This window comes from Mobula birostris, chromosome 12, assembly GCF_030028105.1.
Source record: "Mobula birostris isolate sMobBir1 chromosome 12, sMobBir1.hap1, whole genome shotgun sequence".
NCBI classification, from domain to species: Eukaryota; Metazoa; Chordata; class Chondrichthyes; order Myliobatiformes; family Myliobatidae; genus Mobula; species Mobula birostris.
The window spans coordinates 54,397,559-54,410,614 of NC_092381.1; the positions used below are offsets into that span (position 1 = coordinate 54,397,559).

The 13,056-nt window shown below is 43.3% G+C and overlaps 1 protein-coding gene across 3 annotated transcripts in view; it reads left to right on the forward strand.

The window, feature by feature from the left end:
• Positions 1-13,056, forward strand: part of oma1 (OMA1 zinc metallopeptidase) — a 61,545-nt gene that overhangs the window by 27,586 nt on the left and 20,903 nt on the right. For all 3 annotated transcript variants that reach the window (XM_072273816.1, XM_072273815.1, XM_072273814.1), the window contains 2 exons: positions 1,762-1,890; positions 11,919-11,993. In XM_072273816.1, coding sequence (XP_072129917.1) covers positions 1,762-1,890; positions 11,919-11,993 — 204 coding nt within the window. The remainder of the gene's footprint in view (positions 1-1,761; positions 1,891-11,918; positions 11,994-13,056) is intronic.

Here is a 13,056-nt window from a genome sequence, read left to right on the forward strand (position 1 = left end):
ACATCCCATTCCCATTCTGACATGTCCATCCACGGCCTCCTCTACTGTAAAGATGAAGCCACATTCACGTTGGAGGAACAACACCTTATATTCCGTCTGGGTAGCCTCCAACCTGATGGCATGAACATTGACTTCTCTAACTTCCGCTAATGCCCCACCTCCCCCTCGTACCCCATCTGTTATTTATATACACACATTCTTTCTCTCACTCTCCTTTTTCTCCCTCTGTCCCTCTGACTATACCCCTTGCCCATCCTCTGGATTTTTCCCCCCCTCCCTCTTTTCCTTCTCCCTGGGCCTCCTGTCCCATGATACTCCCATATCCCTTTTGCCAATCAACTGTCCAGCTCTTGGCTCCATCCCTCCCCCTCCTGTTTTCTCCTATCATTTTGGATCTCCCCCTCCCCCTCCCACTTTCAAATCTCTTACTAGCTCTTCTTTCAGTTAGTCCTGACGAAGGGTCTCGGCCTGAAACGTCGACTGTACCTCTTCCTAGAGATGCTGCCTGGCCTGCTGCGTTCACCAGTAACTTTGATGTGTGTTGGCTGTTGAAGGGGTGGTTTCCTTGGACATAAATCAGCTGAATGGGGACCTGATGGGTATTTAAAATCATGAAGGCTTCGTCAAGAGGAATGTTTTTATTATTGTCACACATACTGAAGTACCATGATGAACGTTATTTTGCATGCCATCCATACAGGTCTATCTCATCAGTGCATTGAAGTCATACAAGGAGAAGAATAAAGTGATGCAGTTACTCACTGTTATTCTACTGATAAAGTGATACTTCCTCTGTAAATCGATCACAGAGAAAGTGAAGACCATAAGATATAGGAGCAGAATTAGGCCATTAGGCCCATCGAGTCTGCTCCACCATTTCATCATGGCTGATCCATTTTACCTCTCAGCCCCAATCTCCTGCCTTCTCCCCATATCCCTTCATGCCCTATATGGTGCAACGCCATAAGAAAGTAGATGATGTGTTCGATGGTCTATTTTATCATATTAGAGAGCTGTTTAGTAGTGTTATAACAATGGGATGGAAGCTGTCCTTGAGCTTGGTGTTTTCTGCTATTTGTATCTTCTGCCCAATGGGAGGAGGAGAGAAGAGAGAAAGAGATCGTGTTTGGTTTATTGATGCAGGTTGAGGTGTAGACAGAGTCCTTGGAAGGGAGGGTGGTTTCTGTGATGTGCTGAGCTGTGTTCACAACTCCAGCAGATCAGTTGTCACACCGTGCTGCCTCTGTCCATGTAGTTGTACCAGGACAGACTATTGCTGAGATTCACTGTTGGGAATTTGAGGTGCTCAGCCTCTAGACCTCAGCGCCATTGATGTTAACGGGAGGCTGTGCACCAACCCCTTCCTGTAGTAAATGACCGAACCTTTCTGTTACAGATATTCAAGAAATGGGCTGATGTGTGACAAGTCCTTAGTAGTTCAGTAGTTTATTTTAATTCTGTTTGTTAACCAGACATTTTATAGCCATCTGAGATTTAATTTTTGATTATGAAACAACATTACTTGATGCAGTAATACATTGGAATAAAGACAAATGCAGTACAAATAAATGTAATTTAATTTTTTAATGGCTTATTAGATTAATTTATATCAGAAAGGAAATGGGTTGGTGTTAGTAGACCGTGGATAATTGGAGTATAACTGAGGAGGATTTCATTACACAGGTGGGAGTGTGGGAGGATTATTTCGATGTTTCTAAGTATCTCTGTAGTGAATGAGCACTAACTCGCCTATTGTTGCAGGCAGAACATGCAAGTATTATTCAACTCCTTGACTTCATGTCCCTCGTATTTCTGACGCTTACTTGGGCTGTGTTCCCGCGGGATAGCCTTGCTCTTCTGGGGCAGTGGATCCAAGGCAAGCTAATCCAGGTGAGACTACTTCCAAAACTTTTGCATATTAGTTCTGAACTAACCTTAGGACGTGGAGCAGGTTACTCAGCCCTTCTAGTCTGCTTCATCATTCAGGAAAATCAAAGCTGATCCAGTACATTTTCAATAACCTTCCATCCCCTTCCTTATAAAGAATCTTACTACTCGTTGAAAGCTGCTGTTTAAGGAAGACAGCTCCAAAGGCTCAAGATGTCCTGAAGGAAACAAAATTCATTTCATTTCTGTCTTTATGTTAAGCAGCGACTCCTTCCATGAGAGGAAACAATCTCTGCGTCAGTCTTTATTTATTGTGATTTATTGTTGGACATCGGTAGTGTAGAACACTGCAAGCCAGGTTCGCTGGTTCATTGACAAGACTGATGGTGGGGGAGCTGCGTTGCCTCGATTGTGGCAAGAACTAGCCCTAGGCTGTGGGGTCGCTTGTTGTAGTCGCCCAGGAGAGGAGACTCCGGGGTGGAGTGGGGTTGAGTCCTCCTGGAATCCGTTCTGAGTTGGGTGCCGCTCTCCAGTGCTTGCTCCATGCTCTTGGTGAAAGAACAAGCTGGACATTCAGGGACTTGGCCTATATTTTATTTTCTTTGTGACTCTGTTTTTCTGAAATTGTAACCATACGTGCTATGTGCAGTATACTGTATGCTGTTTTGCACCTTGGCCCTGTAGGATCGCTTTTCATTTGGCTACAATCATGTACCGTTGAATAATTGAACTTGAACTTGACTTTGATCTAGTCAAGATCACTTAGATGTTTCAAGTTCTTTCTCGCTGTCCTGAACCAGCAGGCATAAGCCTTGTCTAATCTTTCCTCATTAGATACTCTTCCCTTTGGAGGAATCAGTCTAGCAAGCTTTCTCAGAATTGGCTATCAACTCATTAATACACTTGAGTGAATGGACTGATATTATACACAGATATGGCATGTCATGTTCTATATAACTGAAGTACAACTTCCCAACTTTTACGTTTACTTCTCTTAACAATAATACTATTAGCTTTCCAAATTACTTTTAGCACCAACATAACTGCCTTTTATGAATCCTGTACCAGGACACCCGGAACTCCTGCTTCTAAGAGTTCTGCAGTTGTTGTTCATTCAGAGAATTGGCTTTTTTATGGTTTCTGCCATAATAGACAATTTTACAATTCCTTCACCATCAGCGCTGCCCTCAACTGCATCTCTTGCATTTCATGCACGTCTGCTCTTACCCCATCCACCCTCCACCCTACCAGGGATAGGGTTCCTCTTGTCCTTACCTACCACCACACCAGCTTCCGCATCCAGCACATAATTCTCCAAAACTTCTGCCACCCACAATTGGATCCGCCCACCAAACACATCCTTCCCTCCCCACCACTTTCCGCTTTACACAGGGATTGCTCCCTACGGGACTCCCTTGTCCATTCATCCCTCTCCACTGATCTCCCTCGTGGCGCCTATCCTTGCAAGAGGAAGAAGTGCTACAGCTCCTCCCTCACTACCATTCAGGGCCCCGAACAGTCCTTCCAGGTGAGGCAACACTTCAGCTGTGAGTCTTTTCGCATCATATACTGTGTTCAGAGCTCCTGGGTGTGACCTGCTGTATATCGGTGAGACGCAGGCATAGATTGAGAGACTGCTTCACCAAGCATCTATGCTCCATCTGCCGGAACAGGCAGGGTCTCCCAGTGACCACCCATTTTAATTCCACTTCCCATTCCCATTCCGATATGTCCATTCATGGCCTCCTCCACTGTCCTGATGAGGGCACACTTAGATTGGAGGAACACTTCTGATTGGATGAACATTGATTTCTCAAACTTCCAGTAATGCCTCCCTACTCCTTCACCATTTCCCATCCGCTTTTCCCTCTCTCATGTTATCTCCTTGCGTGCCCACCTTTTTTCTTTCTTCTATGGCCTTTTGTCTCTTTCACCAATCAACTTCCTAGCTCTTTGCTTCATCCCTCTCGCTCCAAGTTTCTCCCATCGCCTGGCATTTCTCTCTCCCCTGCCCCCACCTTTCAAGTCTACTCCTCAGCTTTTTTTCTCCAGTCCTGCCGAAGGGTGTTGGCCTGAAATGTGGACTGTACTTTTCCACAGATGCTGCCTGGCCTGCCGAGTTGCTCCAGCATTTTGTGTGTGTTGCTCGGGTTTCCAGCATCTACAGATTTTCTCATTTGTAACTTTACAGTTATCACAGTATACTACTTTTGCCAGATTGTTGCCCAGTCATTTAATCTTCCTTCCTTGCGCCCTTAACTCCTGGTGGAGTCGTTGGGGCGCCATCATGACAAGCTTTGCACCAGTCTGTTCCATCTGTCGCGGTTGTGTGCCAGAGCCTGGGTCACCGCAAATGTTTTCCCTGTCCATTCTTTAATGTTGTCCATCCATCTTTTCCTCTGTCTACCTCTCCTTATTTTCCCCTCCACAGTTCCTTGTAGAACGGTCTTTGAAAGGCCACTGGATCTTGTTACGTGGCCGTACCATCTCAGCTTTCTTTTCTTCACCGTTGTGAGAAGGTCTTCATGGGAGCTAGTGTGGTGCTGGATGGTCTTGTAGACCTGCTGGTTTGTGATGTGGTCCAAGTATGAGATGCCCAAGATGTTGCGATAGCATCTCATATCCAATGCCTGTATCTTCCTCTGTAGCTCTGCTGTGAGGGTCCATGTCTCACATGCGTACAGGAGGATGGAGAATACCAATGCACGCAGGAGTCTGATCTTGTACTTCATGGTGATGTTGCTGTCCCTCCATATTGTCTTGAGTTTGGATAGTGCAGTCATTGTCTGTGCGGTTCTTGCCAGCACTTCTGGTCTTGATCCTTCATCACTGATGATTGCCCCCAGGTATTTGAACTGCTGCACTGTCTCAAGTTTCTGACCATGGACTGAGATGTCTGTTGTTATGGCACCGTTGGCATTTGCCATGAGCTTGGTTTTCTCGGCACTTATTTCCATTATACCAAGCTCACTTAATCTATATCCCTGTAAACCTTATTGTGTCCTGTCAGAACTTGCGTAACTGTCTTTGTGTCACCAACAAACTCAGCAATCATACCCCTGGTGCCTTCCTCCAGGTTGTTAATATAAATGGTAAAAAGCTGAGGCCCCAGTACTTGTTACACTTACCAATTAAAGAAAGATCAATTTATCCCTACTTTCAATTTGTTTTAGCATCCAACCTTTTGAGCATACCCATCTGAGTTTTGTTGCAGCATCTTATCAAATGCCTTCTGGAATTCTAAGTTCTCCTTCATCCACCTAAAGATACTTCTTAAAAGGATTCCATCTAATTAATCCCTCTTTTGTCTTTGCCTCATTATTAATTCTTCTAAGTGCCTTGCAATAATGTCTTTAAAGCAATGCCTAACATTGTGTCCACGACATATGATAAGCCAACTTCTGCAATTTCCTTCCAAGCCTGCTCTGAGATCAGAAAATGGTAGAGAGCAGGAGTAATGATACAGAACAGTAATGACACTGGACTGATGAAAATCAATTTGATCAAATTTGGCTTACCTTTTTATATCGTTCCTATCTCACTCCAAGGAACTAACTCATGTTGGACTCCGATTCCCGTAGTTCCCTAGCTACTCATTTATCTTCTGTAGAAAGTGAGTTGAATGAAATCACCTTTTTCTATTTCCCTTCCTCTTCGGAACAGTTGTGTTATTGCCATTGTAACAACCCTTCTTCTCTTCATATTGATATAAGCTAACCTAGTACAAATCTGAAATCAATATCACTAGTTCATTAGTGGGGTGATACATTTCATCACTGCCATGTTGGGAGTATTGTGTTATCTTAAAGTGTTACAGAATAGTTATGTATTTTAATAAAAACTGGTGAGATGTTTTAGTAGTCATGCGGAAACCAATTTAATATTTTCCAGAATAGAATAGTCCAGCTGTGAACCATGTTTTCAATGGAACACAGTTAAAGAGCAGGATGTGATATATTTTTTTAACATTTTAATAATGGTTTAAAGTGTACTTTTAGTATTTCCTACCGGATGCCCAGTTCTACCCCCTTCTAATTTCACTGTCACACACTGTTGTTATTGGGACTGATTCCGATGTTTGCCCTGCATCTTGAATCAGAATCAGGTTTATTATCACCAGCATGTGACATGAAATTTGTTAACTTAGCAGCAGCAGTTCAATGCAATACATAATATAGAAGAATAAAGAGAAAAAATAATAATAAATAAATTACCATATATGTGTATTGAATAGATTAAAAATCATGCAAAATCAGAAATAATATTTATTTAAAAAAGGTGAGGTAGTGTTCATGGATTCAATGTCCATTTAGGAATCGGATGGCAGAGGGGAAGAAGCTGTTCCTGAATCGCTGAGTATGTGCCTTCAGGCTTCTGTACCTCCTACCTGATGGTAACAGTGAGGAAAGGGCATGCCCTGGGTGCTGGAGGTCCTCAGTATGGACGCTGCCTTTCTGAGACACCGCTCCCTGAAGATGTTCTAGGTACTTTGTAGGCTAGTACCCAAGATGAAGCTGACTAAATTTATAACCCTCTGCAGCTTCTTTGGGTCCTGTGCAATGCCCTCACCCCCCATACCAGACAGTGATGCAGCTTGTCAGAAGGCTCTCCACGGTACATCTGTAGAAGTTTTTGCAACACACACAAAATGCTGGAGGAACTCCGAAGGCCAGGCGGCATCTATGGAAGAAAGTACAGCTGACGCTTCGGGCCAAAACCCTTCGGTAGGACTGGAGAAAAGGCTGAGGAGTAGATTTGAAAGGTGGGGAGAGGGGAGAGAGTACTACCAGATGATAGATGAAACTTGGAGGGGAAGGGATGAAACAAAGAGCTAGAAAGTTGATTGGTGAACGAGACAGAAGGCCAAGCAAGCAAGAAAAAAAGGGAGTGGGAAAGAGCACTACAGGGAGGCGATTAGCGGGCATGAGACAGGGAAAGGGGGATTGGAAATGGTGAAGGGGGGAGGGGCAGGTACTACCGGATGTTTGAGAAATCAATCTTCTTGCCATCAGGTCGGAGGCTACCCAAATGAAATATAAGATGTTGTTCCTCCAACCTAAGTGTGGTTTTACCTCGTCAGTGGAGGAGGCCATGGATGGATATATCAGAATGGGAATAGGAAATGGAACTAAAATGGGTGGCCACTGGGAGATCCCACTTGTTCTGGCGGACGGAGCTTAGATGCTTGGCAAAACAGTCTCTTAATCCACATTTGGTCTCACTGACATACAAGAGCCCACACTGGGAGCACTGACCCCAACAGATTCACAGGTGAAGTGTCACCTCACCTGGACGGACTGTTTGGGGCCTTGAATGGTCATGAGGGAGGAGGTGTAGGGGCAGGTGTAGCACTTGTTCCACTTGCAAGGGTAAGTGCCAGGAGGGAGATCAGTGGGAAGGGATGAATGGGCAAGGCAATCACATAGGGAGTGATCCCTGCAGAAGGGGCGGGGGGGAGGGAAAGAAGTGTTTGGTGGTGGGATGCATTTGGAGGTGGTGGAAGTTTCAGAGGATTATGTGCTGGATGCAGAGGCTGGTGGAGTGGTAGGTGAGGATATGACAAACCCTATCCCTGGTAGTGTGGTGGGAGGATGGGGTAAGAGCAGACATGCATGAAATGGAAGAGATGCGGTTGAGGGCAGCGTTGATGGTGGAGGAAGGGAAGCCCCTTTCTTTGAAAAAGGAGGACATCTTCTTCATTCGAGAATAAAAAACCTCATTCTGAGAGCAGATGCGGCAGAGACGGAGGAATTGAGAGAAGGGGATGGAGTTTTTTACTAGTGGCAGGGTGGGATTAGGTATAGTCAAGGAAGCTGTGAGAATCTGTTGTTTTATAATAGACATTGGTGGATAAGCTGTCTCCGGAGATAGAGACAGACCGAGGAAGTGAAGGGAAGTGTTGGAAATGGACCAGGTGAATTTGAAGGCAGAATGGAAGTTGGAGGCAAAGTAGATCAAATTGATGAGTTCAGCACGGGTGTAAGAAGCTTTTTGAGTTGTTTTTGTTGACATACCGAATCTCTTCAAGCTCGTAATGAAATATAGTCGTTGTCTTACCTTCTTTATAGCTGCATTGCTACATTGGGACCAGGTTAGGTCCTCAGAGATCTTGACATTTAGGAATTTGAAACTACTCACTCTCTCCACTTCTGATCCCTCTGTGAGGATTGGTATAGAAACATAGAAACATAGAAAATAGGTGCAGGAGTAGGCCATTCGGCCCTTCAAGCCTGCACTGCCATTTATTATGATCATGGCTGATCATCCAACTCAGAACCCCGCCCCAGCCTTCCCTGCATACCCCCTGACCCCCGTAGCCACAAGGGCCATATCTAACTCCCTCTTAAATATAGCCAATGAACTGGCCTCAACTGTTTCTTGTGGCAGAGAATTCCACAGATTCACCACTCTCTGTGTGAAGAAGTTTTTCCTAATCTCGGTCCTAAAAGGCTTCCCCTCTATCCTCAAACTGTGGCCCCTCGTTCTGGACTTCCCCAACATCGGGAACAATCTTCCTGCATCTAGCCTGTCCAATCCCTTTAGGATCTTATATGTTTCAATCAGATCCCCCCTCAATCTTCTAAATTCCAACGAGTACAAGCCCAGTTCATCCAGTCTTTCTTCATATGAAAGTCCTGCCATCCCAGGAATCAATCTGGTGAACCTTCTTTGTACTCCCTCTATGGCAAGGATGTCTTTCCTCAGATTAGGGGACCAAAACTGCACACAATACCCCAGGTGTGGTCTCACCAAGGCCTTGTACAACTGCAGTAGTACCTCCCTGCTCCTGTACTCGAATCCTCTCGCTATAAATGCCAGCATACCATTCGCCTTTTTCACCGCCTGCTGTACCTGCATGCCCACTTTCAATGACTGGTGTATAATGACACCCAGGTCTTGTTGCACCTCCCCTTTTCCTAATCGGCCACCATTCAGATAATAATCTGTTTTCCCATTTTTGCCACCAAAGTGGACAACTTCACATTTATCCACATTAAATTGCATCTGCCATGAATTTGCCCACTCACCCAACCTATCCAAGTCACCCTGCATCCTCTTAGCATCCTCCTCACAGCTAACACTGCCACCCAGCTTCGTGTCATCCGCAAACTTGGAGATGCTGCATTTAATTCCCTCATCCAAGTCATTAATATATATTGTAAACAACTGGGGTCCCAGCACTGAGCCTTGCGGTACCCCACTAGTCACCGCGTGCCATTCTGAAAAGGTCCCGTTTATTCCCACTCTTTGCTTCCTGTCTGCCAACCAATTCTCCACCCATACCAATACCTTACCCCCAATACCGTGTACTTTAAGTTTGCACACTAATCTCCTGTGTGGGACCTTGTCAAAAGCCTTTTGAAAATCCAAATATACCACATCCACTGGTTCTCCCCTATCCACTCTATTAGTTACATCCTCAAAAAATTCTATGAGATTCGTCAGACAGGATTTTCCTTTCACAAATCCATGCTGACTTTGTCTGATCATTTCACCGCTTTCCAAATGTGCTGTTATCACATCCTTGATAACTGACTCCAGCAGTTTCCCCCGGTATGTGTTCCTTCATCTTACCCTTCCTGAAGTCCACAATCAGCTCTTCCATCTTACTGACATTAAGTGCCAGGTTGTTGCTGTGACACCGGTCCAATAGTTGGCATATCTCACTCCTGTACGCCCTCTCGTCTCCATCTGAGATTCTACCAACAATGGTAGTATCATCACCAAATTTATAGATGGTATTTGAGCTATGCCTAGCCACACGGTCATGGGTGTAGAGAGAGTAGAGCAGTGGGCTAAGCACACACCCCTGAGGTGCACTGGTGTTTATCGTAAGCATGGAGGAGATGTTATCACCAATCCACACAGATTGTGGACTTCTGGTTTGGAAGTCAAGGATCCAGTTACAGAGGGAGGTACAGAGGTCCAGGTTATGTAACTTATCAATCAGGATTGTGGGAATGATGGTGTTAAATGCGGAGCTATAGTCGATGAACAGCATCCTGACATAGGTGTTTGTGTTGTCCAGGTGGTCTAAAGCCGTGTGGAGAGCCATTGAGATTGTGTCTGCTGTTAACCTATTGTGGCAATAGGCAGATTGCAATGGGTCCAGGTCCTTGCTGAGGCAGGAGTTCAGTCTAGTCATGACCAACCTCTCAAAGCATTTCATCACTGTCGATGTGAGTGCTACTGGACGATAGTCATTAAGGCAGCTCACGTTATTCTTCATAAGCACTGGTAAATTTATTGCCTTTTTTGAAGCAAGTGGGAACTTCCGCCCGTAACAGTGAGAGGTTAAAAGTGTCCTTGAATACTCCCGCCAGTTGGTTGGCACAAATTTTCAGAGCCTTACCAGGTACTCTGTCAGGGCCTTCTGCCTCACAAGAGTTCACTGTCTTTAAAGACAGCCTAACATCGTCCTCTGAGATCACGGGGTCACCAGGTGCAGCAGGGATCTTCACAGCTGTAGTTATATTCTCCCTTTCAAAGTGGGCATAGAAGCTGTACTCAGTGTACTGTTTGAAAATGTTTCTGTACAAAGCTTTTGTTATTGAAACTGTTGGTAAGTTTGAGATAAAACTTTTAATAACCTCTTTACTTTTAACCTTAAAGTTTTGAAATCATACTTTTAAATGAGTTCTGCATTCCAACATGATACTCACCACTTTTACATATCAGGTTATTTTTGAGTTGTCATTATCAGTGGAGGGCTTGGAGACTTTGGAAGATGCTGAGGGCTGTGTGGATGCCAGATGGGTATAAGACAGCGGGTGAGGAGAGTTCAGGCAATGCCAGCTGCTACACAGACTGAATAACGAGGAAGATGAGACGGGAAGTACGAGGATCTGAGTCAAAGTGCCCTCATCTCATTTGTGGCTTTGGTTTGGACTGTTTCGCCGTCTGAGGCAGACAGGGCTACCTAGAAGAATTTAACACTGGTGAGATAGCTGGAGCTCCAGCCAATCCAGAACCACTGGTGGCAGTCACTTGTAAATGAATAAAACATGGCACAGTGACTGGGGTTAGATAGACGAACAGCTCTGTAATAGCGACATAAGACACTTTTTTAGCTTCATTGTAGATTGAAACATACAAACCCCTTCTGCTGGACTGTTCACCATTTCCCAGCTGATAGGATCCCAAAAAAACACAAAAATCTAAAAAAAAATGCAAGCCAAGTGAACAAGACAGATCCGGGAGGAAAAGAACAACAGACATGGGTATGACAACACTGGATTAAAAAAAAGTTAATGAACTATGTAGATAGTTCAAGTCTGTGGAACTTAAATAGTGGAACTCTTGAGATAAGTACAGCTTCTGTGTGAAGGTTCTTCTGAACCCTCCCATAATGTTATATTCTACTCAGACCATGGAAACTAATGCCAGTTACATGTTCAAAAGATGCTTAATTTGGTGGGCCTAGTAAATTGCACCCTCAAGTTAGTGTGTAGTAATTTAATTGATACATTTGCTCTAAGGGTTATTTAGCTCTTTGTGATGTGTAGAAAATGCACCTGCAGTGGCTATTACTATTTATGGTTTTTACATAACATTTCCTACTGGAGTCCAATTCTGCAATGTGATGTTTCATTTCCTGCTTTTACCTGAATTTGAATGATAAATCAGAGTGGCAGCAGTTTAAATGGAGGATCTGCTTTAATTAAATTGAAGCCTAATGAGAAAAAATAGTATCATTACTCCATACCCTGATGTAATATTTATCTTATATACCTAATTATTGTGAAAAAGCAAAGCACTCTTTATAATAGAAATCTGGAACATTAGCTGCTTAGTGTTACTTTGCACTAGGATGTTTGAGAGTTTAGATCTCATTGTGATGAGATACTGACTCTAATTTATGGAATTTCAATGTTAATATACCAGAAAATATCTTCTGAAAGCATACTTAGAGCTAAAGGGAGTTGGAAATTATCATGTAGTTATTGCTCTACCTGTTTTATTAATATGGATCAGACTTGAAGCATAATATTATCAGTTCTTTTTATTAATAATATATTTATTACTTGCAGTACATGTTTGATAGACCCTACAGTCGAAAACTGGAGATTGAAGCTGATGAGATTGGACTACAACTTGCTGCTAAGGTAAAGTGTCCTCCACAAAATTTTGTACCTTGGTTTGTAAATGTTTATTGAATTATACAAAAAAATTCATTTATGACCAATTACGGATAATATTTCAGAATCAGGTTTATTGTCACCAGCATGTGTTATGAAATTTGTTAACTTTGCAGCAGCAGTTCAATGCAATACATAATATAGAAGTAGAAGAAGAAAAAAATAATAATAGTAAACAAATAATTAAATCAATTACAATATACATATATTGAATAGATGAAAAGTCATACAAAAAACAAATAATATATATTTAAAAACTGTGCGCGAGTTCAATGTCCATTTAGAAATCAGATGGCAGAGGGGAAGAAGCTGTTCCTGAATCGCTGAGTGTGTGTCTTCAGGCTTCTGTACCTTCTACCTGATGGCAACAGTGAGAAAAGGCTATGCTTTGGGTGCTATAGGTCCTTAATGGATGCTGCCTTTCTGAGACACCGCTCCTTGAAGATGTCCTGGGTACTTTGTAGGCTAGTACCCAAGAAGGAGCTGACTATATTTACAACCCTCTGCAGCTTCTTTCGGTCCTGTGCAGTAGACCCCACATACCAGACAGTGATGCAGCCTGTCAGAATGCTGTCCACGGTACATCTATAGAAGTTTTTGAGTGTATTTGTTGACATACCAAATCTCTTCAAACTCCTAATGAAGTATAGTCCCTGTCTTGCCTTCTTTATAACCAGATCAATATGTTGGGACCAGGTTAGGTTCACAGAGATCTTGACACCCAGGAACTTGAAACTGCTCACTCTCTCCACTTCTGATCCCTCTATGAAGATTGGTATGTGTTCCTTGGTCTTACCTTAATATAACCAAGAATTTCTCTAATCATATATTTTATAGAAAAATTGGTACATAATATGCTTTAAATAGATACTAAGAAGTAATTGCTGATCACAGAGCTTTCTGCATTGGAGAATTTTGACTGCTGGAAGTAGAACAATGCTAAGGCTGGATGTGTATAACATGCAGTCTCCCTTCAGTCTCCTGAGACTAATATACATCTTTCATTGAACAAGCACTTTAAATTTGTAGA